At 44.0% G+C, this 15,340-nt stretch overlaps 1 protein-coding gene across 1 annotated transcript in view; it reads right to left on the reverse strand.

Annotated features, from left to right (window-relative positions):
- CA8 (carbonic anhydrase 8) overlaps nt 1–14,529 on the reverse strand; it is a 793,085-nt gene extending 778,556 nt beyond the window's left edge. Inside the window, exon 1 of the mRNA XM_069220231.1 lies at nt 14,016–14,529. Coding sequence (XP_069076332.1) covers nt 14,016–14,091 — 76 coding nt within the window. The 5' untranslated portion in view covers nt 14,092–14,529. The remainder of the gene's footprint in view (nt 1–14,015) is intronic.
- Between the last annotated feature and the right edge of the window lie 811 nt (nt 14,530–15,340).

The raw sequence follows: 15,340 nt of genomic DNA on the forward strand, positions 1-15,340 counted from the left end.
AGAGCTGTCTTCAAGTCCTGTGATCTGAATGGGACCCTTTGGCAACCGTTGAAAGGAGAGATTGATTTTTCTCTTATGTTGATTCTTCACGAGATACTGGCTGACTGAAATCCTATATGAAGGAGGGGTCTACCACTCCATGTTGAAACTAGTAATGTCCTGTGGGTTTGTTATGGTTTTCAGGGTGGCAGATGCTTCCGGGTAGAAGTATGGGGTGGGGTGTTGTTGGGCAGGGTTTCTTTTCCTTTTGCAAATGTGTTCTTTGGTTTGTTGTACCACTATGTCCAAATACACTGAAAATGCATCATGACAACGTACTCCGACACAGTACACCACTATTGGACTCCTGCAGTGCAAAACAATCTTTGTGCCCTGTATACCATTCCCATTCACTTGCAGCGACACTCACCTATCCTAGATATGGTTGTTCAATGCACCAACATTCACAGACTTTTGGACTCTATTGTGGAAAGTCAATGGTCTATTAGACTGCATAAAACGATCCACAGTTCTGCACTATCCCATTGTTTCCTCCCTGTGATTCTGATGCTCCAAGAGACATCCTTGGGGAACCAATGCTCCTTTTAGCTCTGGCATGGTTATGATAGAGTATATCACACCAGCTATGGCTGTGGCTCCCTAGGGGTGGCGATGCTCCTTCATCGTTCCTTCCCCATGACAATCACCCACACAGTTCCTGATCCTCAGGGCCTATACCTTGTCCTTGAGTGTGGGGCCATATGTTGAAACTGCCATGTGTCTATACCCCCCCCCTTTGCATCCGACTCCTTCTTGACCGCCAATACAAATTTTATCCTGGCACTCCCCAAGGGCACGACTGTGGTGGGAGGTGACTTTAACGCAATTCTTAACCCTGAGGTGGACTCTACTGTTGGTCCCTCTAGACATCACTGTGTGTGTGCTTGCCAGCTCTCTAACTGGGCAATAGCACTTTGCCTGTGCGACACATGACATACATGGAACCCTGGGCAAAGGAAACACACACACCTCGGCAGCTCACCACTCTCATGCATGAATAAACTCATATTTATGCCGGCCATTGACTACCTGCAAGTTTCCGAGTTACAGATTCTCCCACCTGGGATTTCTGATCATGCCCCTGGCCTCCTGCATCTGGATGCGAAGACTACCACCCTATGTCCAGTGTGACGGCTCAATGTGTGGAACCTTCAAGAAGAGACATACTCCCAGGCCCTAGCTAATGAGCTCCGAGCATACTTTCAGACTAATAAAGGCACAGTATAGTCTGCCGTTACCCTATGGGCACCTTGTAAAGCCATGATAAAAGGATATGCCAAAGGCCTCTTAGGGAAAAAGAAGAGCTTAAACTACAGCACTTGACCCGATTGAAAGCCAGTGCCTTCTGGCTGGAGTTGCAACTCCATGCTGACTCCCAAAGGAAGGCCATACAACAGCTCAAGCTTGTCTGGGCGGAGGTCCACCTCCTCTCTCTTGAAACGGGATGCCAGGTGTGCTGTGCCTCCATGGCCAGAGTTTATGAATGGGGTGACAAAGATGGTAAGCTGCTGTACTGGCTGCCTATGAAACCTATGGCCAGGTGAGTGAATCCTGAGATGCTGGATGACGCCAGTATCCCCAATGATCAACCTTGACCATTGCTCAGACATTTCTGAGTTATTACAGCTGTCTCTAAGCAGCAATCTTGTGACCCCTGACCGAACTTGACTCTCCCCTCTTAGAGGAAATTCCGCTTTCTAGTGTGTCATGCATTGAGAGACATGCGCTGGATCAGTCGATCACACTTGAGGAAATCAGAAAAGCTATCTCGTCCCTGGCGACTGGGAAGACGTCGAGCCCTGATGGGCATCTTACTGAATTCTATAGCAAGAATAAAGAAATTCTCCCTCCCCAATTGCATGCTCTCTGTAATATAGCCACTGAGGCTGGTCATTTCCTACAGGAGCAGGACATAGCAACCATCATGATTATTCTAGAATCGACCCCCACTGCCTGCAGTGTATCAGCCCATCTGTCTAATTAACAGAGAAACTAAGATTTTCGCTATCATCTTGGCTACACACCTGAAAAAGTTTTTCAAAATTCTTATCCATTCAGACCAATGTGACTTTATGCCTACTAGAGGCATGAGACACTGTCTCAGGTGGCTTCACGTCGCACTAGCTTGTCAACACTCCCAGCCACCCTCGCTGGCCCTACTCTTAATGACTTTGACAAGGCATTTGACATAGTGGACTGGGGTTACTTGTCCTAAGTCTTGCAGAAGATGGGTATTGGCCCCCGTTTCTGTGGTTCAGTCAAATTGTTTTACTCTAACCAGACCATTCAAGTACAGTTCAATGGTGTGGTCTCTGACTCAGTCCCAACTCACCATGGGACCAGACAGGGATGTCCATCCTGCTTTTTTCCCTCGCTATTGAGCCTCTGGCCCTACTCATCTGATGTGGTGTGCAGATCAGGGGAAGGGAATGAGATATGGGACACGAAGATTGTACTGCACCGTGTGCCGGTGATGTCCATCTGTTCCGTTCTAAGCCCAAAATTAGTGGCCCACGTTGTCTACACCTCCTCCAACTCTTTGCGTAAACGTCTGATCTACAAGTTAATCATACAAAATTATTCCTTATCCTGCCACACCCCGCTCAGGAATGTGTAGACTGGCAAACTACCACACCAGAGCAGCAGCTGAGTTTCCGATACCTTGGTATCAAAGTTGCGCTCCTCCCTGAGATAGCTTGGATCCTCACCTTTACTCCCCTAATCTGCAGAGTGAAGGTAGACCTGAAGAGGTGTCATTCTCTCCCACTCAATGTGATGGGAAGGATTGCACTTTGTAAAATGATGATCCTACCGAATTTCTAACAGATGATACTCCGACAATGGTTCATCGAACTGGACTCCTTTCAGACATAATTTCTGTGGCACAATTCAAGGTCGCGACTAAGCCTTGCGAACAGTCATTGTGCACCATATGAAGGTGGTTTGGGCATGACTAACCAATATGTTTATTATTTAGCATTACAGGTCTTAGTAATAAATGACTGGCTCACAGCAGGGTGGTCTGACCCAGCATACAGGGTGGAACTGACCTCATTAGCAGTCAACAATGTAATGAATATGCTCTATGGTACCCCTATTCCTACAGCCCTACATTGGGTGGGACCACAAACTTACAGCTTCATTACCAGGCTAGTGGTCCTAGCTAGTGTCAGACAGCTGTGGCTGTGGCAGTCCTAACGCCACATTACGAGTTAGGCGGGCGGACCATCCTAAAGACCGCCGTCCCCCCCAGGATCACAAATCCCAATGGGATGACGGTGGTCTCGGTTGTAGTGAACGCAGAGCTGTCTGGCTGATTGCAACCTTGTTCTCCACCAGCCTTTAAATAGCAGGGACCCCGCCATGAAAAGGCTGGTGGAGAACAAGTGGTGTGTCCACAGGGAGGCCCCTGCACTGCCCATGACCCGACATGCACTGCTTATGTCCTCACATATTACATCACTCATGACATGTTCTATGACATCATTTATGATTTCACTGATGACAGTTCAAATAACATCATTGATTACATCACTGTGGCCATGCCCTGTGCCCAACTGCTCTAGGCAGCCAATCCATGCTTTGCACGGCCTTCAGAAGTACGTGGCAGGGGGCTGGCAGCAGAACCTGGACTAAGCACAACTCCCCCACCTTAGCCAATAATGGCCTCAAGATCCAAATCTCCCAGGCCAAAACATATATATTTAGGGGAGGAAGAGTGCAGCCCCCCTTCCCGAGCTGTATTATCCCTCAGTGACACCATGCCTTGGGCAGAATTGAACTAAAAAAGGGGAGGAGGCCACACGGAACATCCCCGAGTATTATTAGGCTCCAGGGACCCGATTCCCGGGGCTGAATCCTAATGGAAAGGACCAAAGAACATGATGAAGAGAAAGGGACATGTTGCCCACCGCCCTGAACCTATTTAAGTCCTAGGGACCCCATGCTGTCTAGTCAGATTCCAGTAAAATGGAAGGGGAGGGGCCTCCACTCTCCTCCCCTAGCCTCTGTGCCCCCTGGTGGCCCCGTTCACCGGTCACACTTAACTTTAAACAGATGGGGCCACGGGGGCCTGCCTCTCTGTGCCAATTGTGGCCCCAGGGACCCCATCCTCCGAGGCCTCACTGTATTATAGGCGAATGCCCTTGTGCCCAAAGTCAAAAGGTAAAAATCTTCAGCAGGCTTGATGACGACTGGCTCCCCATCGACTACGATGACTTCCTCGGCCTGGGAATACATTTTTTTCTGTTCTGAGGTCTTTGCTGCCATTAACCATGTCTTCATCAGGACTTCATCAAAGGCTACTTGGTGATGACTACTTCTCATTAGAAACAGACTGCTGCCTCAAAACGCTAAACTCGACGTGCTCAAGAACTTTCTTCAGGATTTTTTTTTATCTGAAAGTAAGTCGAGAGCGGGCTCAATCCACCTTGATTATCTGACCCGTGCTTCATTGCGGTCACCACATTCTTGCGTAACCAGATACCTGCGATTGGCACTTTGATCTTTTAGGAGTTATTTTGCACTAAAAAATTTAAACATTTATAACTCTGGTTCAACTGATTGAATATTACTTAGTTTGGTGTAATTTAATTCATTAAAGTTTACTCTATTTTTTAAATCAGTTTGGGATTTTTCATATATTGGGTTTTCCCTATTACTGTTTAAGTGCTGCAAACAATACTTTGTACATTGAACCCAAGTTAAGCCTGGCTGCTTTTTTGTAGGCCTGGGCAGAATTTGAACTATGCCAGGGTAATCAGAGTAATTTAAGCATTTCTGTATTAATCTTTGATGCAGAATTATTAGTAATTATGCTATCATTCCTGTTTGTTTAATTATGAGTAATTGCAAGGGGGGATCCCACTACAAGAGCACATCTAACGAGCGGCTGCTTGCACTCGATATTTGTTTTCTACAGCATTTAGCTCAATTTCTTGGTGTAAAATGAATCCATTTTGGATGAAAGGGTGCATTTTGTGCTAAGCAAATAGTGCTACATCATAAAAGTAAGTTCGGGCAAATTCCTATCCCAAGAGCACATTCAGCACTATTTCTTAGCTCACTACACATTCTCGAGCCCATTTTGGACAGGGGGTGAGGGGGTTTGCTAAGAAAAGAGCACTGAATGCCAGGAATAAGTTGGGGGAAGTATCTGCTCAAGTCCACTATTAATGTTCTGCTGCATTTAGCACTATTTCTTAAGTGCATTTTCATGGAATTCTCAGGCAATTCCACCTGATTACCTTACACTCAATTATGCAAATTACACCCACCATAACTTTTATGCCAAGCGGCCTGAAGGTTAAGCACAGGTTAATGTAGGGCCTTTTGTGGTTCACCCTGACAAGGACTGAGGGTGTTGCCTGAGTGGGGTTTCCAACCCCTAACACCAATGTCTTACAATATCTATTTATATATACAGCTGCTTCTGAGTCCTCACATTGTGCTCCTGATGGCCCAAGCAATGCGCTGGTCACCCGTTTGTACAGGAAGACCTCTGAGGGTAACAGTATCCTACATGGCACAACTAAGGGCTAGGAGAAACTGTGAAACTGATACATATTTTGAACTAGAGCAGAATGCTATGCCAGACAGATTCAGAGAAAGGTTACTTCGAGCTGATATTGGAAACTGCTGTTGGCAGAAAGACCAAACAAAGATGGCTGGGTACAAGATTTCCAAACTTCGAAGTGTAAGGATGCTGTGGTTGAATCCGAAATGTGATTTGTGACCACCTTTAGCAGAAGATCTGATGAGATTAAACAGATTTTTAGTAGACACTGGCAAATTCTGAAACCAGAAAATATGGTTGCTAAACATAACAAAGACTCCCTTATAGGAGAACCAGTTGCCTCAGGGACAAGGCTATGGAGGACATGACCACTGAAACACGGTTGATTAACAAAACCTGGAATTAAAGGCTTCTTCAAGTGTAACAAATGCAAGGTGTCCAGAAACAGTGCTGACACCTCGACGTATGCGACACCTTTATCAAACAAACCTAGATAGATTAATATGTTTATCACATGCAGGTTTGCTTTTATGATCTATTGGAATGTAGAATCGTGCGGCATTTAAATAAGATCGAAATTAAGAGTTTTGTGTAATTTAGGATTCCTAGAGAACCACTCTCTGACAACCTATGGAGTGCCTCACTCGAGCTAATCAGACAAACTATATTGTATCCGTCAGCAATGGCTTTAACAATCACTTTACCGTAACCAGGACACAGCTAGTAAAAGTGCTAAAGGCATGAAATGTCTCTGAAGTACCTTCAGTTTCAAAGTATGTTTTAGATTATGAGTGTATAACTGAAGCATACAAGTGTAACATAGTAGATCAATGTGTCTAAGAATGTCTGTTAAAACCACGAAATTAGATATAGGGCTTGTACTCATAAAAGAGAAGTCATTCGACAGCTCCAGGTCGGGCTCCAACAGGATAGATGGATGAAAAATGAAATGGGTTTTTATTGAAGCAAAGTAGGCGTAGTGCTCTGAAAGAGTGAAAATCCCAATGATGTTTTAGATTTAGTCGCACCAAACAACGCGAAACAGGTAAAAAGTAACTTTTAAATATGGCTCACAGCATTGTTACGGTATTGAATATTTGAGATCTACTATGCAATCAGTCACGGAATATTATTGTCAGACCTCTATTGACGTGAATATTACTCAGAGATATTTGTAAACTTAAGAATAGGGTGCTGCCGTTCCAGAATTTTCGGTCCGGATCGCTTATAACAGATACCCACAAAAAACGTTAATATGATGTATGTAATGAGTTTATCCAAGACGTTTCACATGTGGTTATTTTTTGCCCAGCCCTGAGGGTATGCACAATTACTGTTCGCATGCGTTCGCTCATTAAGGCCACATATTTGCTATGTCGAGGCTTGTTTTTACATGTCATCACATACATTGTTATCACAATCATTTTCAGGTCTGTGCAAGGTAAACAAGCATTATATGGATCAAAGATGCGTTGCAATGCAAAACAATGGGGCATATTTACAAGCCCCTTGTGCCTCCTTAGTGCAGCCATAGTGTAATTTTTTTTACACTGAGGTGGCTTTTCTGCCATGCCAGATTTACAAAGTGGCGCAATGCAACCCATTGTGCATTAGGCCTGCGGCAGACATCATTTATGCAAGAGGGCATTCTGGCGCTGGCATTCCTGAAAAAATAGCACAGTGAAATTTACAAGATTTCACTACACCGTGTTTTCCATCATTTTTAACACCTGCTCACAGCAAGTATTAAAATGACGCACCCGTTGTAGTCAAAGGACCTCCCTGCACTTTGCTGCACCAGCGTCAACCTTTGTTGACGCTGGTGTAGCAAATCGCCACAATAGCGGCAACAATTTTGATGCTACTGTGTAATGACCGCCATGGTCTGCCTTATCATAAATTTGCCACAACCATGGTGTCATTGGGTGCTGCTAGGGGGCGCAATAAAAGTGATGCATCATCTATGATGCACCACTTTCTTGTAAATATGGGCCAATGTTTTATAATTAACTTTATAGCTTTGTAGAGCACTAACCCGACCACTTCAGGTGACTTATTGCTATGCAACTTTTGTGACATTTGATAGAATAATACAAACAAGCATTGTTAAAGCCACTAGGCCCGGCATATATCGTAAAGTGCCTCTTCATTATTTAGTGAGTTAAGGTACTCATATACAATATTTCATGGACATCTCTGTGACTTATCCTTGCATGTCTGAGTCCATTATTCAGCCCACTCACTCATTAATTACATTGAGCCAGTCACCCCCTCCGCGATACCGCGCATACAAATTTGCAAATCAGCAAAGAGACACATTGGGCCTGATTAACAAAGGTAAAATTAGAGCAAATGTCTAAGTTTAGACCAAAAGTCTAAACTTCGACCAAAAGTCTAACTTTACTACAAGACCTTTGTGAATCTAGCCCATTGAGTTATAACATAGACCTAAACACAAGAGATAAGTGTGCATTGTTCTTTTCTGTTTAAAAAAAACTACAAATAGTTTTAAGCAACTGGAAAACATGCAGCATCATCCGCACATAAGGCTTGTACCACTAGCATAACAATGTGACACTTGCAAAGCTTATTACATTTACGTTATGTAGCATGTTTATTTCTCTGGTTCAATAAAGGCTTATGTGAGTAATTCCATAACACTAATATGGTAGCTCTCTGATTGGTTTCCTAGAAAGATACACAATTTAATAAACATATTCAACAGATTGTTGAGAACCTCTACTCCCAGCAGAGGTATTGTGTCTATGAGAAGGACACATACAATGATCTTTTGAGCAGAGAGATATTACTGTGGCATGGCTTGTAAACCTGTTGCACTTTTTTAAAAGCTGAAGAATGGACAAACCCTTTTCTAACAAACTCGCCATTGCACACCGCCTGTGTACCTGGGAGCAGCAGAGGCACCTTCATTAAGGCGGAGGAGCATTGCCTTTCCCGCCAGCAGCAGAAGCTGCAAAACATGCAACAAACTAAACGATAAAAACCATGTTTAATATCCTTTTGTTTATTAAAGGGGCAGGGCAATGGGCTGTCGAGCAGTGAGGGGAGTTCAATGTGTTGTCCCGGATCAGCCAAACACACATGCGCAGTAGGCTCTCTCCGGCCCAGCAACACAGTTGCGGGGCAGAGAGAGCATGCACAGGCTGCCCATCTGCTTGGGAGCACCCTGGCTGGTCGCTCCGAGCCAATCGGATTGGCTGCAGAGCAGGCTGGGAGCCTCTGCCTGCCTGCAGCGATGGGAGTAAGAGGAGCGGCAGGGCGAATCAGGTAAAGTTTTTTAAATTTATTTTTTAATTTTTTTTTATTAAATTTTACCCCCACCTACCTCGGCGCGCCGCACCCGCCCCACCCCGCCCCGCTCGAGCGAAGTGTCTTTTTATAGTGAACATAGGGCAGTACTTCACCAGATTTCATGTTTGAATGTATATTCACATTTTTTCAGCACTCAATTCATGCATATCAGTGCATGTTCTACAGATCTGTTTGTTTTAAGCATGTTAGAAGTCAGAGGGGAAGGGACACAAAACAGTGTGATGCATTCTTCTGGTAAATTTTGAGAGGTGAATACATTTACAGATGACTTGACATAGAGCAATCAAATTATGTTCGCAATGCTAATAGCTAATCTGGATGTTGGATCATCTTATCTTGGAGTCTCCTAACCAATTAAATGTTTTTAAGGGTGTGAGTTATGAGACTGGCTCCTAAAGTTTCCTGTTCTATTTCTCGTTCTTTAAAAAAGCATTAGGCAAACGACACACTGCATATAATAAACATTTACCTAATGATTAGGCAGTCCCAATGGGCCTCAATATTCAGCAGAAGGAGATATGAAGAAGCGTGGCAGGGATCAAAACATTGTGCTCTTAGATCGAAGAAACAAAGAGGGAAGTTGACACAAACCATCTGTTCAGTTCTGTCCTCTGCAATTCTCAGTATTTAATAATGAAATGATTTTGTTTTGCCAATTCTGCATAATTAACAAATAAATCATGAGTGGGAAGAAAATACCCAATTAACAGACTTAGGGACAGATTTATCATACTTTTACGCAACAAAGCGCAGCAAGACACCTTGCTGCATTTTGTGAAAGACAGAAGGTGAGAATGCATCATATATAACATTTTATGGCGCATTCCTCTCATCTCCTGAACAAATACAGGCACCTTTGCGCTGTGGTGCAAGGGTGTCTGCCTTGTAGGCAGGATTGGTTTCATGCAAGAAGGAGTACTTTGTTGCACTAAAAACAAACCTTAAAGGTATTTTTCTCTTTCTAAGTGTGCTTCAGAATGCAGGACACTTAGAAAAAGAAAACAATAAGGAGAAATTAATTTATTTCTTGCACCTCCCATATGAAGACGTAGCATTTTGATGCATTCCCAGGTTTACCTGTCTTGGTAAGTCTGTGAATTCACCGAATCCATAGCTGGATGCATTGTAATACCCACATTACATCCATGGAACACATTCCCAGGGCAGAGTAATGCAAGACAGTGACTTGCTCTGCCTTGGGTTACTCGGGATTTACCAGGTCACACAGGGTCATGTAAAGTGGCCTTGCGTGGCCTGGTAAATCTCATCCTAGGTTTTGCACCTCCTAGCGTGGGGCAAGAGCAATGCAAAATCTTGATACATTTGGCCCTTAATCTTTTAATAAAAAATAGGTGCAAACGTGCTCTTCGGCGATGTGAAGACTAGTAACTGATTATCTGTATATGTATGTTTAGCAAGATGAAAAGGTTTTACTTAAGTACGTACTGTTAATGCAAATAGAATCATGTATTTCTTGCCTATATTTTTTCACTCTTGTAACGTTCAAAAACTTCAGAGAGGAAGGTTTTCTGGGGATTCCAGCAGCAGAAAACTGTGGGATACGTTAGAGAATCCTGCAGCACGCTTCAAACGTCCACCCTCTTCAGAGAGGAGCAGCATTGAATTCGTATTAAAATGTTTTCAGCCCTTCTGGTACCTAGCAACTTAATTACCATCGCTGCAGTTTCTGCTTCTGAGATCAATAATCACAGAAAACAGCGGGGTGATGGGTCAAAGTGGCTTCTGGCCGAGCAACATTTCATTTATTTGTGTGCGTATGCAAATGCCAACAAACACTGCACTGGTTGCCATGCACATTAAAACAAAGAGAGGCCTGTAACAGTCTATGTGGAGCTACTGGCCATGCACAAAAAAGCAAAGTTTAAAAAACTTAATAAATAAACCTTGCCTCTCCATCCCACAAAAAGGAGGCACTGAAGTGCACTGCTTGGTATGAAGGTTATCACATTGTGCCTAAGCAAAATGCGCCATTCACACTGAGAAGAGCCAGTAACTGAACTAGGCTGACCCACCGCCCTACACTGTGGTGGGCGGAAACAAAATGTGAATGACAATACAACAAACCAATGGATGAAAGGGGATGACTTACAGCCCCTCTATGTATGAATATCTGTATATGACTTTTTAAAGACATTTCTGGAAAAACAGAAGGTCTTAGCTTACGCCAAGCCTAAATATATTTTAAACAAAGCAAGATATAGACTGCATGGCTAAATGTGTTTTACAACCAATATAAAAATATGATTGTCAGTCTTTGTTGCCGAGACGTACTGAAAATGAACTGAAATGTACCAAAATGCATGAGCTTTGACGGGGGTGGAGGGGAATTGGGAAATTACACCTTTTGGGGGGAAGCACATTCAGAGAACGATTGTTATACTATCTGCTTGTTTAAGAATTGAAGGGGCACAAGGAGATGTGCACCTCTTACACCTGAGGCAGGCCATAGGGATATGTCTTTCAACCTGGACGACACGCTGAATTTATAATGGCGATGTAAGCTTCTTCTACATCCATGCCCCGGAATTCTATACGGCTCATGTATGAAACCTTCCCCTGAGGGTGTGCCAACTTTGAGTGACTTTACAAATATTATTATTATATTCACTTCATAATCAAACAATGGCATAATCAGCACAATATGTTAAATGACTCTAAACATGTGTTTATTATGTAATGAGGGCTCATGTTAAGGCCATGGACTAACTATATGTCCCAGAATCCAAAGAATTCGCAATATCATAAGAAACTGTTATATGAGTTCCATCACAGATTTTCCACTGTACAATAATAATGCCTTTGTAACTAAAGAGCTTGGAAAAGCAGCAGGATGTGCTCCCTGTGTTGCAGGATCCTCCTCTTACACTTATAAAATGATGACAATTATGAGCTATTTGAATGAAAGTGTCACAAAAGCCGTGGTCTGCTAAAGGTGTAGTCCTCTACTCACCATATTTTGATGATTAATAATGGAGTGGGTTGGCATCAGTCAGGAAATCAAAGGACTCAATATGGGAGATCAGTGTAGAGTAGATCTGTTAGGTTAGTATACCACTCCTGACTCAGCAGATGGGAAGTGACATGGCGGAGGAAGTGACATGGCGGACTGTCTCAATTGTAGTATTGTGCTGTGTACTACAGCTGCATTCCCTTTAATACTGTTTCCCCTTTTGTGCCTACTTGCAGTTGTTATTCTGTGGAATGCTCCATTTACAGATACTACGCTTAGAATGTCCTCGAAGATTATGTATTAATTTGTATGTTTATATATGGATCCGTTCGCGCCTACTAGACAGTGCATGGTCTCTGCCTGTGAAAGACCTATTGTGGCCTTACCAAAACTTACAGGGCCCTGTAGCCCCTCTTCTGCTTATCACTAGTTTGCTTTGTTGTCATGCTTTTCATTTGCTTCTTACTTGGTGGATTTCCTCTAATATTATGTGTAGGGCTCCAGGAAACTGGGAATACTTGCAGATTGTCCGCACTATTAAACACCATCTGACGCTGAATCATGACGTGCCCTTTATTCAAACAGCTGTCTTTTTATGCACTTAACACACAGTAAAGGAGCCAAAAGTGGGGTGAATGAGACTCAGAAATCCTATTTAAAAATGTACTACATTTGTTGCACACGTTCTACATGTCGAACAGTAACCCAAATTGATGTATGACGAAAAGAAAACACTGTTGAAGTAAATGGACTGCAATTAAAGAAAAACAGGAATGTGTTCACTTGCAATCTGCTCTATCAAAGTTCTGTGTGTCAATTCCCATGAAAATGTTTTGAATGTAAGCTTAAAGAAGTGCTGGAGGACAGTAATGAAACATACACACTGATGTTCCCAACTGCTCTTAGTGTTTACAGAATGGCTACTTGAGCTGTGCTTGACTGCTAACTATGCAGTCCTCCTCTCCAGCATCAGTCGTTTGTGCTGAACAGTGTTCGAGAAGCACTCGTTTGTGCAAAGCAAGATTGAGCAGATGATACACGAGTTTAAAGTCTCCATCCCTTCCAGTAAGCACCATTAACTGCGTGAAGTGTGCTTCTGGCCACATTACAACGCAACACACAGGAAGGGAGTGGAAATGATTGGGAAATGTCCGTCAGGATCTGCGCCACCTCGGAGTCACACTCCAATGCCCTTCAATTGTTCCTCATCAGAAACGTTACAGAATGTGTGCGTGGGGGTGACGGGAGGGGGCTACGTCTGCAGCCAGGTGGAAAGGGGGCGGATTTGATTAACGAATCTGGATTTTCTGCAAATGCGGTCCTCTAGAAATGACACCAACTTAATCTGTCCTCGTGGGAGAAGAGTCATGCGCCACATTGAAAGTGCTAGCTAAACGCCTCAGTGTTTTCTTCTCCGTATTCTTCATGGTGCAGTATAAATTCTCCTTTTGCCAAAGTGCAATGTTCCATGCTCTTAAATAATTACTAATTTCCTAGGTGTAGGGCGACGACGATGCCAAGCGCAGTCCATACATGGAACTGTACGAAGGAGAGTTGTCAACTCACCCTGCGGGAAGCATTGTGAGCAAAACAAACACAGAGCCGGGCACTCACGCAGGAAACTAATGTTACTTGTATTGCTGCGGCGGGAGCCACACCATAGGCACCGGCGCTAGAAAGCGAAGGTAAGCCAGACCCGGGTAAGCAGCCGCGCACGAAGGCACTAGCAGAGCAGCTCCAATGTTGTGTGGTCAAACACCACCTGTACGTTTATAAAGCAGCGCCGTGTACAGTAAACAACTGCCAAGGACTTTAACTCTCTTTAAATGTTACACATACGAAGCTGTAAATCGTGTAACGTCCTTCCTTGTGCTGCACGCAATGTAAATCCGTCCAACTGTTGTGTAACTAAGCCAAAGAATACATCGCATTTCCTTGTGATTACCCCCAACACAAAGACAAGGCACGCCACAGTGCTTAGACAACAAACAAAGAAGAACTCCTGTGTGAGATAGTCAAACAGAGAGCGCATCGCAGTTCCTGATAAATAGTAATTTGAAACCCCCCTTTGCCGCAGCAGCCTGACTCCACTTTGCCCGATCGCTCAATAACAGGGTAGAAAGCACTGACAAAAACGCGGCAGTTACTTCGTCTTACCTTCCTCATAGCCCCATTCTAAATCCTCTTTCACGGAATTGGAACCGGAGTCTTCAATGAAACTTTTGTCAGCCATCTGCAGCCTCTCTGCCCTCAGAGTTCGCGTCACGGTGCAGGCTCTGGGGCTTTAGTTAGATGACAGGCGGTGTCTTCGGACCGCTGTAGCTCCCAGATGACGAGAGCCTCTCCACGTCTCGTCCGGAGGCAGGTACGGTTTGAGCCGTTCGCCTCCCCAGCTGTGCATGCTTTTATGTGGCAGCCAGTGGGAGGGTGCGTGTCCTGGATCTACAGTATGCTATACAGTATGCCCGTCCCTCCCTTTTCCTCCTGCTGTCCTTTTTATCCCGGCTGTTGACATCAAGGAACTTCAGAACTATATAATGACCGAACCACTAACCAGCGTGCAGTTCGCCCAGAATGTCGTGAGAACCACCAAAGCAAACAAATAAACCGGGCAGAAACACTGCAGTGGCGTTTTGGTAATGCCCCGTACCGTGGAGCTTTGCTGAAGTGTTTTTATTTAGTGGCTATTGGGCCTATCAAGTTCAAGTCACCCTACTGAATCAACATTCTCATATCTGTCTGTCAGTCAATTTATTTCTAAGAAATCACCTTATAGAAATATTTCATATTCACATATTTAAAGGAAAGCTAAAACAATTATGTTAAAAATATAATACAAAGCAAAGTAACATTCTTACGAATGATAGATCATTTTAACTGTTTAGCGTCAGACCCTGGGTGACTTCACAAAAAGTCGATTATATTATTTTTAACTCCAAGACCACATAGGCAATGACCTTTATTATGGCGAATCTTCTTCCTAAGCTCTGGGACTCTCCAAATAGGAGAGTCGTATTTGTGAGAAAGTAGCCTCTTTCTAGCATGGTTACCCCCATTTATGGCCTGTTTGTCAGTGTGTTTGACTGTGTCACTGGGTCCTGCTAACCAGGACCCCAGTGATTATGCTCTTTACCCTTTAAATTTGGTTCTTGGATACTGTTAACACAGTATTCCACTCATAATTGGCATACTGGTGCCACCTTATAAGTCCCTAGTATATGGTACCTACGTACCCAGGGCATTGGGTTTCCAGGGGATCCCTATGGGCTGCAGCATTACTTTTGCTGCCCATAATGAGCCCATGCAAAGGCTTCTACAGGACTGCCGCTGCAGCCTGTATGAAATGGTGCATACACCCTTTCAAAGCCATTTACAGTGCACCAGGTCACTGATAACTCACCCATATACCAGGCCTTCCAACCCTGAAGGCTGGGTGCAGAGTACCTGTGTGTGAGGGGACCCCTGCACTACCAGAGGTGCCC

This window comes from Pleurodeles waltl, chromosome 2_2 (genome assembly GCF_031143425.1).
Source record: "Pleurodeles waltl isolate 20211129_DDA chromosome 2_2, aPleWal1.hap1.20221129, whole genome shotgun sequence".
NCBI classification, from domain to species: domain Eukaryota; kingdom Metazoa; phylum Chordata; class Amphibia; order Caudata; family Salamandridae; genus Pleurodeles; species Pleurodeles waltl.